Source organism: Hydra viridissima, unplaced genomic scaffold (genome assembly GCF_058129835.1).
Source record: "Hydra viridissima isolate aposymbiotic clone 2 unplaced genomic scaffold, HvirCarnegie_v1 scaffold_2, whole genome shotgun sequence".
In the NCBI taxonomy this organism is placed as follows: domain Eukaryota; kingdom Metazoa; phylum Cnidaria; class Hydrozoa; order Anthoathecata; family Hydridae; genus Hydra; species Hydra viridissima.
This window is the reverse complement of record NW_028324301.1, coordinates 27,301,259-27,326,384: the sequence shown is the minus strand read 5'-3', so window position 1 is coordinate 27,326,384 and position 25,126 is coordinate 27,301,259. Positions and strand designations below refer to the sequence as shown.

Sequence of the window (25,126 nt, the reverse complement as noted above, 5' to 3'; positions counted from 1 at the left end):
AATTCCAGACTTTGAGCGGATTCAGCGTACATAGAAAGAAAATGTAGCATTCACGTGGGTCTCTCCTAAGCGTGCCATTGGTCGGTCTGCTGTCCTTAAGTACCCCCCTCCCCCCCTCAACGTCACGTTTGCTCAACTTTCTCGGTCTTTGGCGCCCAGAGAAAGCTTGAGGAAGGATAAGAAATGGCGAGGTTTCGGTACTGCGTTTTCTGTTTTTCTTATTTGTTTTTGTTTGTTTGCTTGTTTGTTTGTTTGTTTGTTAATTTTTTTAATTTTTTTTTTTTTTTGTTTGTTTCGTTCGTTTGTTTGTTTGTTTGTTTCGTTTGCTTCGTTTGTTTTGTGATGTTTTGTTTTCCTTCTTGATGGCACAAAACAGAAGCAAACAAGACTTTCGGTTATATTCGGTTATATTCGGTTCAATAAAAGTTTGTTGGTTTCTGCACAACAACAACAACAACCACAACACAAAAGTCCCTCTGTCCCTCAAAAGCAGTTTCTCCTCTGTCCTAAAGAAGAGCCTCTTTGTAATCGATCTTGTCTGAATGCAGCTCTCCTTTTGCCTACAGGTTTTTATTCCAACCCTTTTGTTGTTGTTAGTGCCATGTTGTTGTTATTGTTATACTCTGTAAAAGCAGTTGTTGCTGTTGTACTTGTTTGTTGTTTTCTAAAGACACTGTTGTTGCTGCTGTTAGCGCTGTTAGTAATCACCCACTTGGCTTGTATTTTTGTTTCTTGTTTTTGTTTTTTGTTTTATTTATAAACACTCTCTGAGTAAGTGATGCTGTTGCTGTTGTTGTTGTTACAGTTGCAATGAGTGTTTGTTAATGTTCCCCCACTTGGCTTGTACTTTTGTTTTCTGTTTTGTTTTTTTTTTGTTTTGTTTTTTTTTTCTCAACACTCTCTGAGTAAGTGATGCTGTTGCTGTAGTCGTTGTTATAGTTGCAATGAGTGTTTGTTAATGTTCACCAACTTGGCTTGTTTATAATCTATTTTATTTTATCAACACTCTCTGAGTCAGTGATGGTGTTGCTGTTGCTGTTGTCGTTATTATGCTTGCAATGGGAGTTGTTACTGTTCACCCACTTTGCTTGTTTGTTTTTATTTCTTTATTTTATCAACACCCTTTGAGCCAGTGATGCTGTTGCTGTTGTTGTTGTTATAGTTGCAATGAGTGTTGTTAATGTTCACCCACTTTGCTTGTGTTTTTGTTTTTGTTTATCAACACCCTTTGTGTCAGTGATGCTGTTGCTGTTGTTCTTATTACAGTTGCAATGAGTGTTTGTTAATGTTCACCAACTTGGCTTGTTTATAATCTATTTTGTTTTATCAACACTCTCTGAGTCAGTGATGCTGATGCTGTTGTTGTTATTGTGCTTGCAATAAGTGTTGTTAATGTTCACCCACTTTGCTTGTTTTGTTTGTGCTTTTGTTTTTGTTTATCAACACCCTTTGAGTCACTGATGCTGTTGCTGTTGGTGTTATTATAGTTGCAATGAGTGTTAATGTTCACCCACTTTGCTTGCTTTATTTGTTTGTTGCTTTTTTTTTATCAACACCCTGCGAGTTAGTGATGCTGTTGCTGCTTTTGTCATTTTACTTGTATTTATAGTTGTTACTGTTCAGCCACTTTGCTTGTTTTTTAATCTGTTTTATTTTATCACCACTCTCTGAGTCAGTGATGATGTTGCTGATGCTGTTGTTGTTATTTTACTTGCAATGATAGCTGTTACTGTTCAGCCACTTTGCTTGTTTTGTTTGTTTGTTTGTTTGTTTTTTTTATCAATATCCTCTGAGTAAGTGATGCTGTTGCTGTTGTTGTTGTTATAGTTGCAATGAGTGTTTGTTAATGTTCCCCCCCTTGGCTTGTACTTCTGTTTTCTGTTTTGTTTTGTTTTTGTTTTTTTTGTTGTTTTTTTTCTCAACACTCCTGAGTAAGTGATGCTGTTGCTGTAGTCGTTGTTATAGTTGCAATGAGTGTTTGTTAATGTTCACAAACTTGGCATGTTTATAATCTATTTTATTTTATCAACACTCTCTGAGTCAGTGATGCTGATGCTGTTGTTGTTATTATGCTTGCAATAAGTGTTGTTAATGTTCACCCACTCTGCTTGTTTTGTTTGTGCCTTTGTTTTTGTTTATCAACACCCTTTGAGTCACTGATGCTGTTGCTGTTGGTGTTATTATAGTTGCAATGAGTGTTAATGTTCACCCACTTTGCTTGCTTTATTTGTTTGTTGCTTTTTTTTTTATCAACACCCTGCGAGTTAGTGATGCTGTTGCTGCTTTTGTCATTTTACTTGTATTTATAGTTGTTACTGTTTAGCCACTTTGCTTGTTTTTTAATCTGTTTTATTTTATCACCACTCTCTGAGTCAGTGATGATGTTGCTGATGCTGTTGTTGTTATTTTACTTGCAATGATAGCTGTTACTGTTCAGCCACTTTGCTTGTTTTTTTTTTGTTTTTGTTTTGTTTGTTTGTTTGTTTGTTTTTTTATATATCCTCTGAGTTAGTGATGCTGTTGTTGTTATTATGCTTTCAATGAGAGCTGTTACTGTTCACCCACTTTGTTTGTTTATAATCTGTTTTATTTTATCAACACTCTCTGAGTCAGTGATGCTGATGCTGATGCTGTTGTTGTTATTATGCTTGCAGTGAGAGTTGTTACTGTTCACCCACTTTGCTTGCTTATTGTCTATTTTATTTTGTCAACACTCTCTGAGTCAGTGATGCTGATGAGTCAGTGATGCTGATGCTGATGCTGTTGTTGTTATTATGCTTGCAATGAGAGTTGTTACTGTTCACCCAATTTGCTTGTTTTGTTTTTTTATTTGTTTTTTTGTTTGTTTTTGTTTTGCTTGTTTTTTTTTATCAATACCCTCTGAGTCAGTGATGCTGTTGCTGTTGTTGTTGTTGTTGTTATAGTTGCAATGAGTGTTTGTTAATGTTCCCCCACTTGGCTTGTACTTTTGTTTTCTTTTTTGTTATGTCAACACTCTCTGAGTCAGTGATGCTGATGCTGTTGTTATTATGCTTGCAATGAGAGTTGTTACTGTTGTAGTTATGTCTGTCATTTGTCCTTGTTAGCAAGTTCTATTTGCCCTCTCTTGCCTTTTTTCAACACAGTTTCTTTCTTTGAGTCATATGGTTGCGAGATCCTCTCAAACTCCATCTCTTTATTTATTTGTTTCTTTTTTTTTTTTTTTTTTCTCATTCTCCTTCTCATAATAGCAATCACTGCTGCCACCATGCATGTAATGCTAGTTGCTCTCATTCTTTTTCATTTGCTAGTGGAAACTTTGTTTCTTCTTGTTGCTCTCTTTTCTTTCTTTTTTCTCTTTTGCAGAGGATTCGAAAAAACACAGCTCTTCCCTGCAGTTGTAAACATTCCAGGATTCCAGGATGCAGGCAGAAGAAAAACACTCTCACTAACTGTCTTCTTTTTTTTAGCATAAACCGTTGCAAACAAACACCTGAACATGTCTTCTTCACAAGAAAACAACACTGTTGTTGCCCCTTCTCCGAACTCTAAAGCGAAAAAAAAGAAAAGAAGGCAGTCACAAGAACAGAGAGACTTAAAGCTCAAAAACAAAGTCAGGGCCGCATTAGTTGCAGCGTGTGGCTCCGTAAACAGGGTTGTACCTTTCTATGGTACCAAGAAGAGGTACGCTGTTAGCTGTCCGATGCCTTTGTGCAAACATTCCTCCACAAGCATTAAAAGACACTTGACTAAAAAAGATCATTCTTGGACTTTGGATGAAGCTTCCATCTTTTACTCTGCAATGGTCAGGAAGTTTCAGCATGCTCGTCTCGAACGCAAGTCCGGCTGTCCAAAACCTTACCCCTGTTTGCAATGTTGGAAGTATTACGACCGACTGGACATACACTTGAAAGAGACTCATTTCTACGATTCCAAGACGATCAAACAAAAGATTGCAGAGGCAAAGCGATACGACAACGACAAGCTCTATGTCCCTCAATTTATTCGACCTGCCTTCTTTGGTATTAAGCCAGTAGCTGAACAAGCGTCTGCATCAGGCTCTGCATCCTCTGCTCCTGGGCCTTCCTCCTCTTTTTCTTCTCCGGTTCTTTCCTCTGATCCTCTTTTAAGCTTGCCCTCATCAGTTGCTGGTTCGTCCGAGGCTCCTTCTGCAAACCACTGCACCTCTGTAGAAAACAAAGAGCTGAACACCGAATCCGTCCTAGACTCTGATTTTAATTCCTTAAAGCACTTGGTTTCCAACTCCTCCGTCTTGACAGAAGATAAGAGACTCTTGTTTCAGCTGGACAAAGATGCTTTTCACTTTTATTACCAGTCAGCAGATGAGCTCTTCAGAGATTTTGAAAAGTGGCTTGTGGTAGCCAACAACAACACTTTGTCACAAGCAAAGATCTACAAAAATGCAGTTGTTGAAATATTGACATGTTGTGACAGCACGCTGACGCTGCACCCGAACGCTCTCACCAATTCCAACGTTTTGGAGGATAGATACTTTTCCATGCACTTTAAAAACATTCAGCTCAATTCCAAGCTGAGTGAACTTGACCAAACAAAAGCCATGTCTTGTCACACGTTGTACAACCGCCTTGTCTACCTTTGTCTCCTGTTTCGTTTCAGTGAAGCCAGGAATGTCTATTTCGGACTTTCTCATGAGGCCATCCGACGTTTGCGCTGCAAGGTGGAGGAGTTACAAAAAGTGCTGAGGCCCTTTCGTTCTTTGAGGAGGAGCCTTGTGAAAAGCAAAAAATGCATCAACATCATCAATGTCAGTTTGCTGAACGAATATGGCAAGTCTGCATACGTAAGACAGTTAGTGGAATCGATTAGAAAGCCGTCTCTTACACCGACTAGAGACAATGCTGTGTCTCTACGAAACCATCTTCTGCTCTCTGTCACTGTAATTAACAGTTTAAGAAAATCTAACATTGCTCTTTTAAACATTAGAGACTACATGGCTGCTGAGAAGAGTGAGTGTGGATATTGCATTGTGCAAGAGCGCTACAAAACAGCATACAAGTACGGAGCCAAAAACATTCTAGTGCCGAACGACTTGAAAGTGTTGATCGATATTTATTTGCTGAGATACAGAGACCTTCTTGTCAACGACTCTCACTACATGGCTGCAGACACCAAGACTGTTTTGGAGTTGAGCGACTGCTACAGGCCCCTTTTTCCATCGATGAGACCCAACAAAGACGAATGTGTGACACTCGGTGCAACTAGAGTGCCTGTTTACCAGATGGGTTCCTCTGCTATCTCCTCTTGCCTGACGTCCTGCTTCAGAAAAAGCCAAGTAAACATTCCCATGAAGCGTCTTACTCCCACTTGCATTCGCGGTTCGATAGCCACTTACTTTGCCAACAACAGCAAAGAAGATCGCGAGCGGTTTGCTACACTCTACATGAAGCACAGCAGGAACACAATGGATAGCTTTTATGTGTCCCAGTGGAACGCTGCAGAGGAGTTGCGCTTTGCCCTGGGCATCGGACAGTCCTTCGGAGTCATAGAGTCTTTGACTGTTGAAAAGTCTGAGAGACCACCAAAGAAGGAGAAGGATGTGATGGACTGGCTCCAAACTAATGCAGAGGAGTACGGTTTTCATGAGGTTGAGGACATCTTTGAGGAAGATTTAGACTCCGGTTCTGACTCTGAAGAATGTGCTGCTACTTTCAGCTGTACCACAGTGGTTCCGTTTTCTCCAGCTGTAGAAAACAATGTTCCTTTAGAGGATAGCAACGACCATGCCGTAGATTTCTTGTGTGAACCTACCTCAACTCCTGTTTCGTCTGTTCCATCTGAACAAACAATCGCTGGTCCAGTTCTTGAACTATCCCCTGCTCTTGCACAACTAGTTCCTAACGAACAAGCTGTTTGTATGGATGTAGATCAGACTCTAGCTGTTCCTGTTGGCACAGCTTGTTCTCCTCTTGCATTAACATTATTTCCTGATGAACCGGATTTTATTGAACACCATGCAAAACTTTCTCCAGTTTACTTTAATGAGCAAGTGGTTGCCAAACCTGTTTCTGCTTCTCCTTCTCAGCAAGTCGCTTTCTGTCCTTCAAAAGAGGTCTTTTCTGTTCCTCTGACTCCTAGCCTTGTTGCTTTTCAGCAAACATTGGCCAAACCCAGTTTGTTTCTTTCATCTGATCCAGTTTCAGCTGTTCCTGTCCAACAGGCTGGTACTGTTCTTGCAAAGCAGCTCTCACCTTATGCTGTTCAATCTGTTGGTAGCCTATTTAGCCAAAGTCTTGCCTCTACATCCAGAGGTAAATTCTTTTTGATTTTTGATTTTTGATTTTTATGCAAATCTCAACACGCTTTCAAAAAATGAAAATGCCCAAATCAACTCCTTGCCCTATTGTTATTGTTAGAGCTGTAAAAAAAACAAAACAAAACAAAAAAACAACACAGAAGTGTGTATGTATTTGTTGCAGGACTAATTCTGTGATTGCTTAAATGTTTATACAAGTGAATGATACTAAAACTGATTATGTTTTAGAAGTAAAAGATCCAAGAAGAAAAAAAATCAAGTTGGAAATGCCATCTTTCACTCAAGAACTCATCGGTAATGTAAAACCTAATTTATACAAAGATATATAAACACAAACCTCTTCTTGCACAATTTCAGATGGTTAACTGTTAACAAAAACTAGCCATCATTGCTAAGTGCACTTTTAGAAAGTTGTGTCTACCCGATTTCTAATGATGAAGTTAGAAACATCACCGTTAGAAATCATGCACAGCTTGTTATCATCTCTAACACTTAGAAACTGTTGATGGTTTTTATGAATTAGAAAAATGAACATGGTTTTATTTTATTTCAGGATCAACTCAGCCAAGAACAAAGGAAAACAAAGCAGAAGTTAGCCAATGCCATTTAGGTAATCTTTCAAAAACCAGTTATTGCTATCAGTGCAAACAATAAGGTCAACAAAAAAAAAATAAATAAAAAAACAGAATAAATCTTGTCTTACTTCAGAACCAAATGAATATTTGATTTAATCACTTTGTGTTATGACTTGAGTTTGTAAAATTTTAGATGAAATAGTTGAAGAGCTGAATGCTTGCCCTGGCCACAACGAATGGTTCAACACCAGAAGTTTTCCACGATGTGCAGCTTTGGTGTTGGCATACATCTTGCAAGACGTGTTTACAGATGTAAGCTCAAGTTGCTCGTACAAAGATTACCTTGGCATCTTGGCAAATCATAGCAGTGACAAGCTCATTCATGTCTTGCAAAAGTACTCCTACCAAAGCCATATTAAAGACAAAATTAAAAACATGAAGCTAAAAATTCAAAAAGAGGGTAGTTTAGAAAAGTTTGTTCAATATGGCAATATCGTGAAACCATTTATGTAGTTTAGATAAGTTTGTTCAGTTTGGCAATAAAGATGGGCCTTTTGTGTAGTTTGTTTTATCTATGCTTTTGCAAATATTTTTATCTGTTTCGCTAAAGACATAATAAACAAGAAGTTCTGTTAAACTGTTCTCACATTTCTTATTTAAAGATAGTTCAAACTTTTTTTTATCTTTAAAAAAAAAAAAAAGAAGTCGTTTTGTTATTCTGTGAAAACTTTTAATAGAGTTGCATTTAGAATTACTTCTGATGTTTTTAAGAGTTTGTTAAAAAGCAAAATAATATTTCCTGTGATGTTAAACTGCATAAGTGAAATTTAAAAAAGGAAAACTGCTCCAACCATTTTTCGGAAAAAGAAATCAAAAAGTTCCTTATTTTAAAAGATCTAGACATCCATTTCTTCTTCAGCAAAATAGCGAGGCTTTTTTATGAACTCTTACTCTCTATTTTTTCATATCTTTACACAAAGGATTTTGTTTAGATCAATGTAAACATACATAGAAGTATATTATGTTTTTTTTTTTTTTTTTGTTTTTATGCAGTCTAACTTTTGTTTCACTTCTATTTTATTTTACGTTTATCTTGTATTTTATCATGCCTTATTGGTTTTTGCGTTTTGTGATGTCAAGCTGCGTAAGCTAAACTTAAAAGGGGAAAACTACGCTAACTTTTCTTTGAAAAAATATTCAAGAAGTACCTTAAACGAAAGAGAAAGCACACGAATCTTGCCATCCAATTCTTCTTCTGCAAAGTAGCGAGGCTTTTTATGTACTTTTGCTCTCTAATTTATCTCTATTTACGCAAAGGGTTTTATTTCAATGTAAACACGTATAAAAGAATACTTTGTTAAAAATAATGTTAAAGGAGTTGCGTAAAAAAAAACGTCTGAATAAAGTTTCTTTACAAAAAAAACAACTAAGAAACAAGCGCGCCTAAGAAAAACCAGATCGCGATTCACTAAGTCAAAAAACGAAAGAAACAAAGTTTAAAAGGTCTTTCTAGACAACAAATTCTATTTTTGGCAATGCAGTTTTTGTATTTATGCAACCTAACTTTTGTTTGACTTCTATTTTATTTTACGTTTACCTTGTATTTTATCTTGCCTTTTTGTGTTTTGTGATGTCAAGCTACATAATCTAAACTTAAAAGAAGGAAACTAGGCTAACTTTTCTAGTAGAATATTATGTTGTTGGTTTTGTATGCAGCCTAACTTTAGTTTCATCTATATTTTATTTTGCGTTTATCTTATATTTTATCTTGTCTTTTTGAGTTTTGTATTTTGTGATGTCAAGCTACATAATTTAAACTTAAAAGAAGAAAACTAGGCTAACTTTTCTTTGAAAAATTGTTCAAAAACTACCTTACACCGATAGAGATAGCTCACGAATTTAAAAAGTTGCATCTATTCATCTTCTTCTTCAGCAAAGTAAAGCTTTTTATGCACTTTTACTCTCTAACTTACCTATATTTGCGTAAAGGATTTTATTTAATTCAATTTAAACATAACTAGTAGAATATTATGTTGTTGGTTTTGTATGCAGCCTAACTTTAGTTTCATCTATATTTTATTTTGCGTTTATCTTATATTTTATCTTGTCTTTTTGAGTTTTATATTTTGTGATGTCAAGCTACATAAGCTAAACTTTAAAGAGGAAATTTACGCTAACCTGTCTTTGAAAAACTATTCAAAAACTACCTTTAACAAAGTAGCGAGGCTTTTTATGCGCTTTTACTCTCTAACATACCTATTTTTGCGCAAAGGATTTTATTTAATTCAATTTAAACATGCCTAGTAGATTATTATGTTGTTGGTTTTTTATGCAGCCTAACTTTAGCTACATCTATTTTTCATTTTACGTTTGTCTTATATTTTATTTTATCTTTTTGTGTTCTGTGATGTCAAGCTACATAAGCTAATGTTAAAAGAGGAAAGCTGCGCTAACCTTTCTTTGAAAAACTATTCGAAATCTATTTTTGAGATAATCTAGATTTAAAAGAGGAACACTACGCTAATTTTGCTTTGAAAAAACTCTCGAAAACTAACTTATTCGATAGAGATAGCACACAAATTTAAAAAATTGTATCTACTCATCCACTTCTTCTACAGCAAAGTACTGAGGCTTTTTATGCACTTTTATTCTCTAACATACCTATATTTGCGCAAAGGATTTTATTTAACTCAATGTAAACATACATAGAAGAGTATTGTTACCCGTTTGTTTTATGCAGCCTAACTTTAGTTTCATCTATACATTATATTGCGTTTACCTTATATTTTATCTTGCCTTTGTTAGTTTTGTGTTTTGTTATGTCAAGCTTCATAATCTAATCTTAAAAGGGGAAAACTGCGCTAACTTTTCTTTGAAAAAGTACTCAAAAAGGACCTAAATCGATATAGATAGCTCACAATTTTAAAAAGTTGCATATAGTCATCTTCTTCTTCAGCAAAGTATCGAGGCTTTTTATGGATTTTTACTCTAACTTTCCTATATTTGCGCAAAGGACATTATTTAATTCAACTTAAACATGCCTAGTAGATTATTATGTTGTTGGTTTTTTATGCAGTCTAAACTTTGTTACATCTATATTTTACGATTAACTTATATTTTATCTTGCCTTTTTGAGCTTTGTGTTCTGTGATGTCAAGCTACATAGTCTAAACATAAAAGAGGAAAACTACGCTAAACTTGCTTTGAAAAACTATTCAAAAACTACCTTTAACAAAGTAGCGAGGCTTTTCATGCACTTTTACTCTCTAACATACCTACATTTGCGCAAAGGATTTTATTTAATTCAATTTAAACATGCCTAGTAGATTATTATGTTGTTGGTTTTTTATGCAGCCTAACTTTAGTTTCATCTATATTATGTTTTAGGTTTATCATATATTTTATCTTTTCTTTTTGAGTTTTGAGTTTTGTGATGCCAAGCAACTTAAGCTAAACTTAAAAGTGGAATGCTACGCTAACCTTTCTTTGAAAATCTATTCATAAACTACCCTAGACAAAAGCTAGATTTAAAAGAGGAAAACTACACTATTTTTACTTTGAAAAAACTTTCGAAAACTACCTTAATCGATAGAGATAGCACACGATTTTAAAAAATTGCATATAGTCATCCACTACTTCTGCAGCAAAGTAGCGAGGCTCTTTATGCACTTTTTCTCACTAGTTTGCTTATATTTACGCAAAGGAATTCATTTAATTCAATCCAAACATATATAGAAGATTATTATGTTACGATTTTTTTTTTCTTTTATGCAGCCTAACATTTATTTCACCTACATTTTATTTTACGATTAACTTTTATATTACCTTTCCTTTTAGTGTTTTGTGTTTTGTGATGTCAAGCTACATAAGCCAAACTTTAAAGAGGAAAACTACGCTAAGCTTTCTTTGAAAAACTATTCAAAAACTACCTTAAACAAAGTAGCGAGGCTTTTTATGCACTTTTACTCTCTAACATACCTACATTTGTGCATAGGGTTTTATTAGATTCTAGTAGGTTATTACGTTGTTGTTTTTTTATGCAGTCTAACTTTAGCTTCATCTATATTTTATTTTACGTTTATCTTATATTTTATTTTGTCTTTTTGAATTTTGTGTTTTGTGATGTCAAGCTACATAAGCTAAACTTAAAAGAGGAAAGCTACGCTAACCTTTCTTTGAAAAGCTGTTCAAAAACTACCTTAGACATAATCTAGATTTAAAAGAGAAAGACTACGCTATTTTTGCTTTGAAAAATCTTTCGAAAACTACCTTAATCGATAGAGATAGCACAGGATTTTAAAAAGTTGTATCTAGTCATCCACTTCTTTCACAGCAAAGTAGCGAGGCTTTCTATGCGCTTTTACTCTCTAACATACCTATTTTTGCGCAAAGGATTTTATTTAATTCAATTTAAACATGCCTAGTAGATTATTATGTTGTTGGTTTTTTATGCTGCCTAACTTTAGCTACATCTATTTTTCATTTTACGTTTGTCTTATATTTTATTTTATCTTTTTGTGTTCTGTGATGTCAAGCTACATAAGCTAATGTTAAAAGAGGAAAGCTGCGCTAACCTTTCTTTGAAAAACTATTCGAAATCTATTTTTGAGATAATCTAGATTTAAAAGAGGAACACTACGCTAATTTTGCTTTGAAAAAACTCTCGAAAACTACCTTATTCAATAGAGATAGCACACAAATTTAAAAAATTGTATCTACTCATCCACTTCTTCTTTTTATGGATTTTTACTCTCTTATTTACCCAAATTTGCGCAAAGGACTTTACTTAATTCAACTTAAACATGTCTAGTAGATTATTAAGTTGTTTGTTTTTTATGCAGCCTAACTTTAGTTTCATTTATATTTTATTTTACGTTTATCTGATACTTTATCTTGTCTTTTTGTGTGTTGTTTTGTCAAGCTACATAAGCTAAACTTAAAAGTGGAAAAGTACGCTAACCTTTCTTTGAAAATCTATTCAAAAACTGCCTTAGACATAAGCTAGATTTAAAAGAGGAAGACTACGCTATTTATGCTTTTAAAAAACTTTCGAAAAATACCTTAATCCATTGAGGTAGTGCACGAATTTACAAAGTTGTATCTAGTCATCCACTTCTTCTATAGCAAAGTAGCGAGGCTTTTTATGCACTTTTGCGTTCTAATTTATCTCTGTTTACGCATATGGTTTTTGTTTATTTCTATGTAATGATATACAAAAGAGTATTTTGTTAAAGATTATGCTGCAGGAGCTGCGTAAAAAAACTCTGGCGACCTTTCCTTAAGAAAAAAGCAACTGAAAGACATGTGCGCCTTAGAAAATTCAAATCGCGATTCACCAAATTAAAAGACGAAAAGAACGACCTTTAAAAGCTCTCACTAGACATTTGTGTTTATGATAGGCAATGCAGTTTTTGATTTTATGCAGCCTAACATTTGTTTCATCTATATCTTATTTTACGTTTATCTTATACTTTATCTTGCCTTTTTGAGTTTAGTATTTTGTGATGTCATGCTAAATAAACTATACTTTGCTAATTTTTATTTGAAAAAATATTCAAAAACTACCTGAATTATAAGCTAGATCTAAAGGAGGAAAACTACGCTAACTTTTCTTTAAAAAAAATATTTAAAAACTACCTTAAACATAAGCTATATCCAAAAGAGGAAAACTATGCTAACTTTTCTTTAAAAAAATATTTAAAAACTACCTTAAACATAAGCTAGATCTAAAAGAGGAAAACTACGCTAACTTTTCTTTGAAAAAATACTCAAAAACTACCTTAAACATAAGCTAGATCTAAAAGAGGAAAACTACGCTAACTTTTCTTTGAAAAAATACTCAAAAACTACCTTAAACATAAGCTAGATCTAAAAGAGGAAAACTACGCTAACAATTCTTTGAAAAAATATTCGAAAACTACCTTTAAACATGATTTAGATTTAATAGATGAAAACTACGCTAACATTTCTTTGAAAAAACATTCAAAAACTACCTTTAAACATGATTTAAATTTAATAGATGAAAACTACGCTAACATTTCTTTGAAAAAACATTCAAAAACTACCTTTAAACATGATTTAAATTTAAAAAAGGAAAACTACGCTAACATTTCTTTGAAAAAATATTCAAAAAGTACCTTAATCGAAAGAGATAGCACACGAAATTAAAAAGTTGCATTTAGTCATCCGTTTCTTCTTCATCAAAGTAGCGAGGCGTTTATGCACTTTTTATTCTCTAAGTTATCTCTACTTACGCAAATGGCTTTTGTTTATTTCAATGTAAAACTTTTCAAAAGAGTATTTTGTTAAAGATTATGCTGCAGGGGCTGTGTAAGAAAACTCTGGTGACCTTTCTTTAAGAAAAAGCAACTAAAGTAGATGTGCGCCTAAGAAAATCCAAATTGCGATTCACTAAATTAAAAGACATATACAACAAACTTTAAAAGTGAAACTATTTTTACAAGCGTATTTGGTAAAGATGAAATGTTCTTATGACATTTTAACGTTACGAAAGGGATTTTCTTCTGTTCAAATATTTATTACAATTTAAAGTGTTAAATAATGTTACAGAAACGACCTAAAACGCCTGTTGTATTAATTTAAACGAACAAAATAGATAAAAAAAAAGAAAAACTATCATTAAAAAAAAAAAAGTAAAAAAAGAAAAGAAATAGAAGTTGAGGAAAAATAAAAATAAGAACTTCTAACAAAGAGCTCTTCTTTTTATTTTTCAGATTTTAGATGCTTAATTCCTTGAATGAAAAGTTGAACTGATGACTCACTACTAAGGTTGTTCCTAGCCTTCCGTTCTCAAACTAGGCCATTCTGAGAGGCTGTTTGATTAAGTACCGTTGATAGTAGTATCGCACGTAAGAGACTTCTAAAACTCTGATTATTATTAATTCCTGGAATGAAGAGATGACTTCATACTCACTAACGAGGTTGTTCTTAGCCATCCGTTCTTAAACTAAGCAAAACAGTGAAGTTGTTTGATTAAGTATCACAGTTTGCTGATTTGCACATGCACCATTGCCGAAACTGTGATGCTTGGTTCCTTGATTGGATTGAAGAAGCTCATCACCATGCATTTTACAAGCTGTCCGTTGTTATGTTTTGCAATTCAGTGGTTCTGTTTTGCAATTCATTTTCTGTTTGTTTAAGTATCATCGATGGTGGTGTCGTGCATGCAAACTTTCCGAAACTCTGATGCTTGTTTTTCTTGAATGGAGAGATGAGCTTATACTTTAGGTGACTTTTAAAACTGCAGTAATTAGTGCCTCGAATGGAAAAACGAACTCATTCATTACAGACCAAGGTTGTTCCTGGCCATCCGTTAACATATTAGGCAACAGTACAGCGAAGCTGTTTGTTTTACAAGCTTTTGTCGTTTCGAGAAATCACTACATTAAGCATTCGATGGTGATACACGACTGATGGCCAGGTTCTGATTTTCGAATGAAAAGAAGAGTCGCAACCGACCACCGGTCGGCTTTCGACGCAAAACAGCTGTACACACTCGTCCAACGATCCAGTGACTAACTGTTGCAACGAGAAAGTTAGCTTTATTTGTCGTGCAGATTGTCCGCTTTGACGTAAAATGCTAGAAATTTGCTGAACGCTCGGTTTGCGCCGCCCAAGAGTCATTCTGTTTCTGCGTTGCCAGCGTCTGTCGGCTAAATACAACTGTAGACTCCGCGCAAGCTTTTTCACCGCAAAAGTTGTACAGAGCCACACCGAAGGCTAAAATCGACTTTAAGGTCGAAGGTTAAAATCGACCCTAGAGGTTTGAAAACGACGTCACGAAATTTTCAAGACATCATCGAAGAAAATTACGGCGGCCAGATGCAACTCTTAGTACTAACTCTACTAATCTTAGTACGTTAAGCATTCCAGTCGAGAGATCAGACGTTTTTTCGTCACCTAAGAGACCGGCCGATGCGTTTGCGACGCTGCGGAAAGAAAGAAGATGGCAAACCACAGGGTTGTTACCGTAACAAACCTCCGTGAGTACCTCCATCTCGAGTGGCTTTTGAAGAAACGTTCGTTTTAAACTCAAAGGGATGGTTGTTAAAGCTCACAAACGCCTGGTTAACGATTTTCTAACGGCAGACACCGTGTTTACAATGGATACAGACCGATTAACTGAGCCCAAAGCGCAAGATCTATCAGAAAACTCCTCTAGGTCGATGCAACGAGACGACTAGACACGTGCGTCTAAAGGCATTTTACAATTGAAGGACGCCCCTCGTGGGCCCTTTAACCTTAACACTAAACTCCTGCTTGATATCCTCGTCCCCAGGTTTCCAAACCGTAACCCCAACCCCCTCTAATCCTAACCCCCTTACCCTCTAACTCTCCCCCCTCAAAAAAACAAAAAACATAAAAAAGCAAACAAAACGAAAAAAAAACTTGCTTCCCTCCTCACTTTTAGCTCTAGGATGCAACACCTTTTTGCCGCCCTCCGCTAGAAGGGAGTAGGGAGTAACGAAAGCTTGACATCAAAGTAGCGTTTCGTATGAGATTTGTTTGCCAAAATTTGAGCGTTTTTAAAAAAGCCAAGACTTCGTCAGAGGGGTTTCTTCTTTTCTCCTAAAGCTATCGATCGATTAAAAAGCTCAAAGCAAAGAAATTCAAAACAAAATACAAAAACGGGAAGTTTTAGTTTCTGCACCACAAGCCAAGCACTAGTTCAAACTGGAGATAATAAAAGGAAATCGAATGATCTCACTTCTCAAACCACTGAGCTGCCATTGGTCGGCAGTCTCTTGTTTGGAGACCATTGAGCTGCCATTGGTTGGCTGTTTAATCGTTGCGATTGGTCGGCAGTTTTATCGTTGGAGACCATTGAGAGATATAAAAGGAATTTTTTTTTTGAGCACAACATTAAACGTTAAATCGTTAGATGTTGTTATAAAGGCACCATTAGAATGCGATGTCCTCAAATATTTTCCTCGATATTTTAATAAGTAAACAAAAACAAAACTAAGTCTTGCAACTGGCGAAAACTTTCAATAAGCAAACAAAGCAACAACTTTCCTTTCGAGTTTTTTACATTTTAAACAAAAGACAAACAAAGAAAAAAAAAAAACAAACAAAAACAAAAACAAAAACAAAAAAACAAAACAAAAACAAAACAGAAAAGGGAGAATGAGTGAGTCGACTGATTTCGCTCAACTGTCTTAAACGAGAAGTCATAAACGTTTGCTTGTGCCAGCAAGTTGCAAATTAAGTTGTAAATGAACTGCACCGCAAAAGCTTAACCACAGTTTATTAAGCATATTAAGCCTTTGCTGACATGTTAAGACATTTTAAGCCTTTGCTATTATCATGAGGCTTTTGCTCCACGAGCCAAAAAAGTACGCTAGAGTTGACAAACTGCATCGCGGTCGAAAAGTGTAATTACGCCAACACTTTTATCCGTTTTAAGCATTTCGTTTTCGCACGAACAACAATTAAAGCAGCTCGTTGAGCTTAACGACGTTCGTATTTTTTTTCGAAGCCAAAACTTCGGCTATAAGTAGAATGAAGAGGCACTTCGAAAAACAACAAAGCTGTTCGCAGTCGATAGCAACGAGCGACAACATCTCTGCGAGTCTGGCATCAAGGTAAACAGTTTTTTTTTACATTTTCATTTGTAAGTGCCACTTTTGTGTACATTATGTATTCAAAAATTTCTTGCTGACGCTAGATTTTTCGTTTTCAATGAACAACAGTTGCAACCTCTAGTCGTTTGCTAAAACAGCTTGCTAGGACAACCAAATCAATCATATGTTGTGAAAATTTCTTTTTGTTCAACTGACTAAGGAAGATCGAGCGAACGCTTTTTTTTTTATAACTTGTTTGTATCATATTGCTATTAAGAAAACAGCGTTGTGTATACTAAACGTGACATAATTGGCAATTATCCGTAACTAAAAATAAGATAGAAATTACAAACTTGATACCATATTTTAATTACTCTAACAAAACTAGACGTCATCGCGTGAGAAAATAAATGTTCATAACACATAACCTATTTTTTTGTTTTTTTTTTCTTCTCTTTTTTCCTTTTAATCTCTTTTCTTTCGTCCAAAAAGCGTTTTGATTTTTGCCTCGCCACAAGCGATGAAATCGATAAAAAAACCTGCTCGGACATTCTCAATTCTCAACAACAAAAGCAATCAAAGTTCTAGCTCTCGAGCACGTGCGCCGACAGGTTGATGAAACCGTTCAAATATGCTCGATCGCTAGAATTTAAAGAAAGAAACAAGCCAGAAACAAACCAAAATAAAAAAAACAAAAACAAAAATGGACATCTTTAGAACGCTTAAATTTTATAAAATATTTTCCTCTGCGTTTTTAACCAGCTAAACTGTCGTAAAGTTTTTTCGGTGCAGTTCATTTAAAAAACTTAGTTTTCAACTTTTAAACGTTTTAGACTTCTCGTTTAAGGCAGTCGAAAGAAATGAGTCGACTCACTCTCTCTCTCCCTATTCGGTTTTGTTTTTGTTTATTTGTTTTTGTTTTTTCTTCGTTTGCCTTCGTTTGCCTTTGTTTGCTTTTGGAAAAGTTGTCGCCATGCGAGACTTAGTTTTTTTTTTTTTTTTGCTCAAATTGAGCACAAGTGAGTTTCTAGTCTTGAAAGTGTGCAAAGTGTGGGCCAATCTGGTGGCTGGAGTGATGACACGTGAATGCTGGAAATTCCAGACTTTGAGCGGATTCAGCGTACATAGAAAGAAAATGTAGCATTCACGTGGGTCTCTCCTAAGCGTGCCATTGGTCGGTCTGCTGTCCTTAAGTACCCCCCTCCCCCCCCTCAACGTCACGTTTGCTCAACTTTCTCGGTCTTTGGCGCCCAGAGAAAGCTTGAGGAAGGATAAAAAATGGCGAGGTTTCGGTACTGCGTTTTCTGTTTTTCTTATTTGTTTTTGTTTGTTTGCTTGTTTGTTTGTTTGTTTGTTTGTTAATTTTTTTAATTTTTTTTTTTTTGTTTGTTTGTTTTCGTTTGTTTGTTTGTTTGTTTCGTTTGCTTCGTTTGTTTTGTGATGTTTTGTTTTCCCTTCTTGATGGCACAAAACAGAAGCAAACAAGACTTTCGGTTATATTCGGTTATATTCGGTTCAATAAAAGTTTGTTGGTTTCTGCACAACAACAACAACAACCACAACAACAAAAGTCCCTCTGTCCCTCAAAAGCAGTTTCTCCTCTGTCCTAAAGAAGAGCCTCTTTGTAATCGATCTTGTCTGAATGCAGCTCTCCTTTTGCCTACAGGTTTTTATTCCAACCCTTTTGTTGTTGTTAGTGCCATGTTGTTGTTATTGTTATACTCTGTAAAAGCAGTTGTTGCTGTTGTACTTGTTTGTTGTTTCTAAAGACACTGTTGTTGCTGCTGTTAGCGCTGTTAGTAATCACCCACTTGGCTTGTATTTTTGTTTCTTGTTTTTGTTTTTTGTTTTATTTATAAACACTCTCTGAGTAAGTGATGCTGTTGCTGTTGTTGTTGTTACAGTTGCAATGAGTGTTTGTTAATGTTCCCCCACTTGGCTTGTACTTTTGTTTTCTGTTTTGTTTTGTTTTTTTTTGTTTTTGTTTTTTTTTCTCAACACTCTCTGAGTAAGTGATGCTGTTGCTGTAGTCGTTGTTATAGTTGCAATGAGTGTTTGTTAATGTTCACCAACTTGGCTTGTTTATAATCTATTTTATTTTATCAACACTCTCTGAGTCAGTGATGGTGTTGCTGTTGCTGTTGTCGTTATTATGCTTGCAATGGGAGTTGTTACTGTTCACCCACTTTGCTTGTTTTGTTTTTATTTCTTTATTTTATCAACACCCTTTGAGCCAGTGATGCTGTTGCTGTTGTTGTTGTTATAGTTGCAATGAGTGTTGTTAATGTTCACCCACTTTGCTTGTGTTTTTGTTTTTGTTTATCAACACCCTTTGTGTCAGTGATGCTGTTGCTGTTGTTCTTATTACAGTTGCAATGAGTGTTTGTTAATGTTCACCAACTTGGCTTGTTTATAATCTATTTTGTTTTATCAACACTCTCTGAGTCAGTGATGCTGATGCTGTTGTTGTTATTGTGCTTGCAATAAGTGTTGTTAATGTTCACCCACTTTGCTTGTTTTGTTTGTGCTTTTGTTTTTGTTTATCAACACCCTTTGAGTCACTGATGCTGTTGCTGTTGGTGTTATTATAGTTGCAATGAGTGTTAATGTTCACCCACTTTGCTTGCTTTATTTGTTTGTTGCTTTTTTTTTTATCAACACCCTGCGAGTTAGTGATGCTGTTGCTGCTTTTGTCATTTTACTTGTATTTATAGTTGTTACTGTTCAGCCACTTTGCTTGTTTTTTAATCTGTTTTATTTTATCACCACTCTCTGAGTCAGTGATGATGTTGCTGATGCTGTTGTTGTTATTTTACTTGCAATGATAGCTGTTACTGTTCAGCCACTTTGCTTGTTTTGTTTGTTTGTTTGTTTGTTTTTTTTTATCAATATCCTCTGAGTAAGTGATGCTGTTGCTGTTGTTGTTGTTATAGTTGCAATGAGTGTTTGTTAATGTTCCCCCCCCCCCCCCCTTGGCTTGTACTTCTGTTTTCTGTTTTGTTTTGTTTTTGTTTTTTTTGTTGTTTTTTTTCTCAACACTCTCTGAGTAAGTGATGCTGTTGCTGTAGTCGTTGTTATAGTTGCAATGAGTGTTTGTTAATGTTCACAAACTTGGCATGTTTATAATCTATTTTATTTTATCAACACTCTCTGAGTCAGTGATGCTGATGCTGTTGTTGTTATTATGCTTGCAATAAGTGTTGTTAATGTTCACCCACTCTGCTTGTTTTGTTTGTGCCTTTGTTTTTGTTTATCAACACCCTTTGAGTCACTGATGCTGTTGCTGTTGGTGTTATTATAGTTGCAATGAGTGTTAATGTTCACCCACTTTGCTTGCTTTATTTGTTTGTTGCTTTTTTTTTTATCAACACCCTGCGAGTTAGTGATGCTGTTGCTGCTTTTGTCATTTTACTTGTATTTATAGTTGTTACTGTTTAGCCACTTTGCTTGTTTTTTAATCTGTTTTATTTTATCACCACTCTCTGAGTCAGTGATGATGTTGCTGATGCTGTTGTTGTTATTTTACTTGCAATGATAGCTGTTACTGTTCAGCCACTTTGCTTGTTTTTTTTTGTTTTTGTTTTGTTTGTTTGTTTGTTTGTTTTTTTATATATCCTCTGAGTTAGTGATGCTGTTGTTGTTATTATGCTTTCAATGAGAGCTGTTACTGTTCACCCACTTTGTTTGTTTATAATCTGTTTTATTTTATCAACACTCTCTGAGTCAGTGATGCTGATGCTGATGCTGTTGTTGTTATTATGCTTGCAGTGAGAGTTGTTACTGTTCACCCACTTTGCTTGCTTATTGTCTATTTTATTTTGTCAACACTCTCTGAGTCAGTGATGCTGATGCTGATGCTGTTGTTGTTATTATGCTTGCAATGAGAGTTGTTACTGTTCACCCAATTTGCTTGTTTTGTTTTTTTATTTGTTTTTTTGTTTGTTTTTGTTTTGCTTGTTTTTTTTTATCAATACCCTCTGAGTCAGTGATGCTGTTGCTGTTGTTGTTGTTGTTGTTATAGTTGCAATGAGTGTTTGTTAATGTTCCCCCACTTGGCTTGTACTTTTGTTTTCTTTTTTGTTATGTCAACACTCTCTGAGTCAGTGATGCTGATGCTGTTGTTATTATGCTTGCAATGAGAGTTGTTACTGTTGTAGTTATGTCTGTCATTTGTCCTTGTTAGCAAGTTCTATTTGCCCTCTCTTGCCTTTTTTCAACACAGTTTCTTTCTTTGAGTCATATGGTTGCGAGATCCTCTCAAACTCCATCTCTTTATTTATTTGTTTCTTTTTTTTTTTTTTTTTCTCATTCTCCTTCTCATAATAGCAATCACTGCTGCCACCATGCATGTAATGCTAGTTGCTCTCATTCTTTTTCATTTGCTAGTGGAAACTTTGTTTCTTCTTGTTGCTCTCTTTTCTTTCTTTTTTCTCTTTTGCAGAGGATTCGAAAAAACACAGCTCTTCCCTGCAGTTGTAAACATTCCAGGATTCCAGGATGCAGGCAGAAGAAAAACACTCTCACTAACTGTCTTCTTTTTTTTAGCATAAACCGTTGCAAACAAACACCTGAACATGTCTTCTTCACAAGAAAACAACACTGTTGTTGCCCCTTCTCCGAACTCTAAAGCGAAAAAAAAGAAAAGAAGGCAGTCACAAGAACAGAGAGACTTAAAGCTCAAAAACAAAGTCAGGGCCGCATTAGTTGCAGCGTGTGGCTCCGTAAACAGGGTTGTACCTTTCTATGGTACCAAGAAGAGGTACGCTGTTAGCTGTCCGATGCCTTTGTGCAAACATTCCTCCACAAGCATTAAAAGACACTTGACTAAAAAAGATCATTCTTGGACTTTGGATGAAGCTTCCATCTTTTACTCTGCAATGGTCAGGAAGTTTCAGCATGCTCGTCTCGAACGCAAGTCCGGCTGTCCAAAACCTTACCCCTGTTTGCAATGTTGGAAGTATTACGACCGACTGGACATACACTTGAAAGAGACTCATTTCTACGATTCCAAGACGATCAAACAAAAGATTGCAGAGGCAAAGCGATACGACAACGACAAGCTCTATGTCCCTCAATTTATTCGACCTGCCTTCTTTGGTATTAAGCCAGTAGCTGAACAAGCGTCTGCATCAGGCTCTGCATCCTCTGCTCCTGGGCCTTCCTCCTCTTTTTCTTCTCCGGTTCTTTCCTCTGATCCTCTTTTAAGCTTGCCCTCATCAGTTGCTGGTTCGTCCGAGGCTCCTTCTGCAAACCAATGCACCTCTGTAGAAAACAAAGAGCTGAACACCGAATCCGTCCTAGACTCTGATTTTAATTCCTTAAAGCACTTGGTTTCCAACTCCTCCGTCTTGACAGAAGATAAGAGACTCTTGTTTCAGCTGGACAAAGATGCTTTTCACTTTTATTACCAGTCAGCAGATGAGCTCTTCAGAGATTTTGAAAAGTGGCTTGTGGTAGCCAACAACAACACTTTGTCACAAGCAAAGATCTACAAAAATGCAGTTGTTGAAATATTGACATGTTGTGACAGCACGCTGACGCTGCACCCGAACGCTCTCACCAATTCCAACGTTTTGGAGGATAGATACTTTTCCATGCACTTTAAAAACATTCAGCTCAATTCCAAGCTGAGTGAACTTGACCAAACAAAAGCCATGTCTTGTCACACGTTGTACAACCGCCTTGTCTACCTTTGTCTCCTGTTTCGTTTCAGTGAAGCCAGGAATGTCTATTTCGGACTTTCTCATGAGGCCATCCGACGTTTGCGCTGCAAGGTGGAGGAGTTACAAAAAGTGCTGAGGCCCTTTCGTTCTTTGAGGAGGAGCCTTGTGAAAAGCAAAAAATGCATCAACATCATCAATGTCAGTTTGCTGAACGAATATGGCAAGTCTGCATACGTAAGACAGTTAGTGGAATCGATTAGAAAGCCGTCTCTTACACCGACTAGAGACAATGCTGTGTCTCTACGAAACCATCTTCTGCTCTCTGTCACTGTAATTAACAGTTTAAGAAAATCTAACATTGCTCTTTTAAACATTAGAGACTACATGGCTGCTGAGAAGAGTGAGTGTGGATATTGCATTGTGCAAGAGCGCTACAAAACAGCATACAAGTACGGAGCCAAAAACATTCTAGTGCCGAACGACTTGAAAGTGTTGATCGATATTTATTTGCTGAGATACAGAGACCTTCTTGTCAACGACTCTCACTACATGGCTGCAGACACCAAGACTGTTTTGGAGTTGAGCGACTGCTACAGGCCCCTTTTTCCATCGATGAGACCCAACAAAGACGAATGTGTGACACTCGGTGCAACTAGAGTGCCTGTTTACCAGATGGGTTCCTCTGCTATCTCCTCTTGCCTGACGTCCTGCTTCAGAAAAAGCCAAGTAAACATTCCATGAAGCGTCTTACTCCCACTTGCATTCGCGGTTCGATAGCCACTTACTTTGCCAACAACAGCAAAGAAGATCGCGAGCGGTTTGCTACACTCTACATGAAGCACAGCAGGAACACAATGGATAGCTTTTATGTGTCCCAGTGGAACGCTGCAGAGGAGTTGCGCTTTGCCCTGGGCATCGGACAGTCCTTCGGAGTCATAGAGTCTTTGACTGTTGAAAAGTCTGAGAGACCACCAAAGAAGGAGAAGGATGTGATGGACTGGCTCCAAACTAATGCAGAGGAGTACGGTTTTCATGAGGTTGAGGACATCTTTGAGGAAGATTTAGACTCCGGTTCTGACTCTGAAGAATGTGCTGCTACTTTCAGCTGTACCACAGTGGTTCCGTTTTCTCCAGCTGTAGAAAACAATGTTCCTTTAGAGGATAGCAACGACCATGCCGTAGATTTCTTGTGTGAACCTACCTCAACTCCTGTTTCGTCTGTTCCATCTGAACAAACAATCGCTGGTCCAGTTCTTGAACTATCCCCTGCTCTTGCACAACTAGTTCCTAACGAACAAGCTGTTTGTATGGATGTAGATCAGACTCTAGCTGTTCCTGTTGGCACAGCTTGTTCTCCTCTTGCATTAACATTATTTCCTGATGAACCGGATTTTATTGAACACCATGCAAAACTTTCTCCAGTTTACTTTAATGAGCAAGTGGTTGCCAAACCTGTTTCTGCTTCTCCTTCTCAGCAAGTCGCTTTCTGTCCTTCAAAAGAGGTCTTTTCTGTTCCTCTGACTCCTAGCCTTGTTGCTTTTCAGCAAACATTGGCCAAACCCAGTTTGTTTCTTTCATCTGATCCAGTTTCAGCTGTTCCTGTCCAACAGGCTGGTACTGTTCTTGCAAAGCAGCTCTCACCTTATGCTGTTCAATCTGTTGGTAGCCTATTTAGCCAAAGTCTTGCCTCTACATCCTGAGGTAAATTCTTTTTGATTTTTGATTTTTGATTTTTATGCAAATCTCAACACGCTTTCAAAAAATGAAAATGCCCAAATCAACTCCTTGCCCTATTGTTATTGTTAGAGCTGTAAAAAAAACAAAACAAAACAAAAAAACAACACAGAAGTGTGTATGTATTTGTTGCAGGACTAATTCTGTGATTGCTTAAATGTTTATACAAGTGAATGATACTAAAACTGATTATGTTTTAGAAGTAAAAGATCCAAGAAGAAAAAAAATCAAGTTGGAAATGCCATCTTTCACTCAAGAACTCATCGGTAATGTAAAACCTAATTTATACAAAGATATATAAACACAAACCTCTTCTTGCACAATTTCAGATGGTTAACTGTTAACAAAAACTAGCCATCATTGCTAAGTGCACTTTTAGAAAGTTGTGTCTACCCGATTTCTAATGATGAAGTTAGAAACATCACCGTTAGAAATCATGCACAGCTTGTTATCATCTCTAACACTTAGAAACTGTTGATGGTTTTTATGAATTAGAAAAATGAACATGGTTTTATTTTATTTCAGGATCAACTCAGCCAAGAACAAAGGAAAACAAAGCAGAAGTTAGCCAATGCCATTTAGGTAATCTTTCAAAAACCAGTTATTGCTATCAGTGCAAACAATAAGGTCAACAAAAAAAAATAAATAAAAAAACAGAATAAATCTTGTCTTACTTCAGAACCAAATGAATATTTGATTTAATCACTTTGTGTTATGACTTGAGTTTGTAAAATTTTAGATGAAATAGTTGAAGAGCTGAATGCTTGCCCTGGCCACAACGAATGGTTCAACACCAGAAGTTTTCCACGATGTGCAGCTTTGGTGTTGGCATACATCTTGCAAGACGTGTTTACAGATGTAAGCTCAAGTTGCTCGTACAAAGATTACCTTGGCATCTGGCAAATCATAGCAGTGACAAGCTCATTCATGTCTTGCAAAAGTACTCCTACCAAAGCCATATTAAAGACAAAATTAAAAACATGAAGCTAAAAATTCAAAAGAGGGTAGTTTAGAAAAGTTTGTTCAATATGGCAATATCGTGAAACCATTTATGTAGTTTAGATAAGTTTGTTCAGTTTGGCAATAAAGATGGGCCTTTTGTGTAGTTTGTTTTATCTATGCTTTTGCAAATATTTTTATCTGTTTCGCTAAAGACATAATAAACAAGAAGTTCTGTTAAACTGTTCTCACATTTCTTATTTAAAGATAGTTCAAACTTTTTTTTATCTTTAAAAAAAAAAAAAGAAGTCGTTTTGTTATTCTGTGAAAACTTTAATAGAGTTGCATTTAGAATTA

At 36.0% G+C, this 25,126-nt stretch overlaps 2 protein-coding genes and 1 long non-coding RNA gene across 4 annotated transcripts; 2 read left to right on the top strand and 1 right to left on the bottom strand.

The window, feature by feature from the left end:
* The first annotated feature begins 3,186 nt into the window (after nt 1-3,186).
* LOC149892702 (uncharacterized) lies at nt 3,187-7,408 on the top strand. Its single transcript, XM_090080115.1, has 4 exons — nt 3,187-6,269; nt 6,503-6,568; nt 6,828-6,884; nt 7,043-7,408. The coding sequence occupies exons 1-4, from the start codon at nt 3,479-3,481 to the stop codon at nt 7,360-7,362; spliced, it is 3,234 nt and encodes a 1,077-aa protein (XP_089936241.1). The 5' UTR covers nt 3,187-3,478; the 3' UTR covers nt 7,363-7,408.
* LOC149892701 (uncharacterized) lies at nt 4,089-8,154 on the bottom strand. The gene is made up of 2 exons (XR_016450174.1): nt 8,058-8,154; nt 4,089-7,250 (listed from the first exon to the last, which is right to left on the bottom strand). It is a non-coding gene; the product is annotated as an uncharacterized LOC149892701 (long non-coding RNA).
* A 9,517-nt stretch (nt 8,155-17,671) lies between these two features.
* Nucleotides 17,672-23,802, top strand: LOC149892700 (uncharacterized). Of its 2 annotated transcripts, none has more exons than XM_090080111.1 (2): nt 17,672-17,725; nt 20,979-23,802. In XM_090080111.1, exon 2 carries the CDS (start codon nt 21,008-21,010, stop codon nt 22,835-22,837), a length of 1,830 nt encoding a protein of 609 aa, XP_089936237.1. In that variant the 5' UTR covers nt 17,672-17,725; nt 20,979-21,007; the 3' UTR covers nt 22,838-23,802. The 2 variants fall into 2 exon arrangements, with proteins under 2 accessions (XP_089936237.1, XP_089936238.1); XM_090080112.1 differs by having other exon boundaries at nt 17,689-17,725.
* Nucleotides 23,803-25,126: the final 1,324 nt, after the last annotated feature.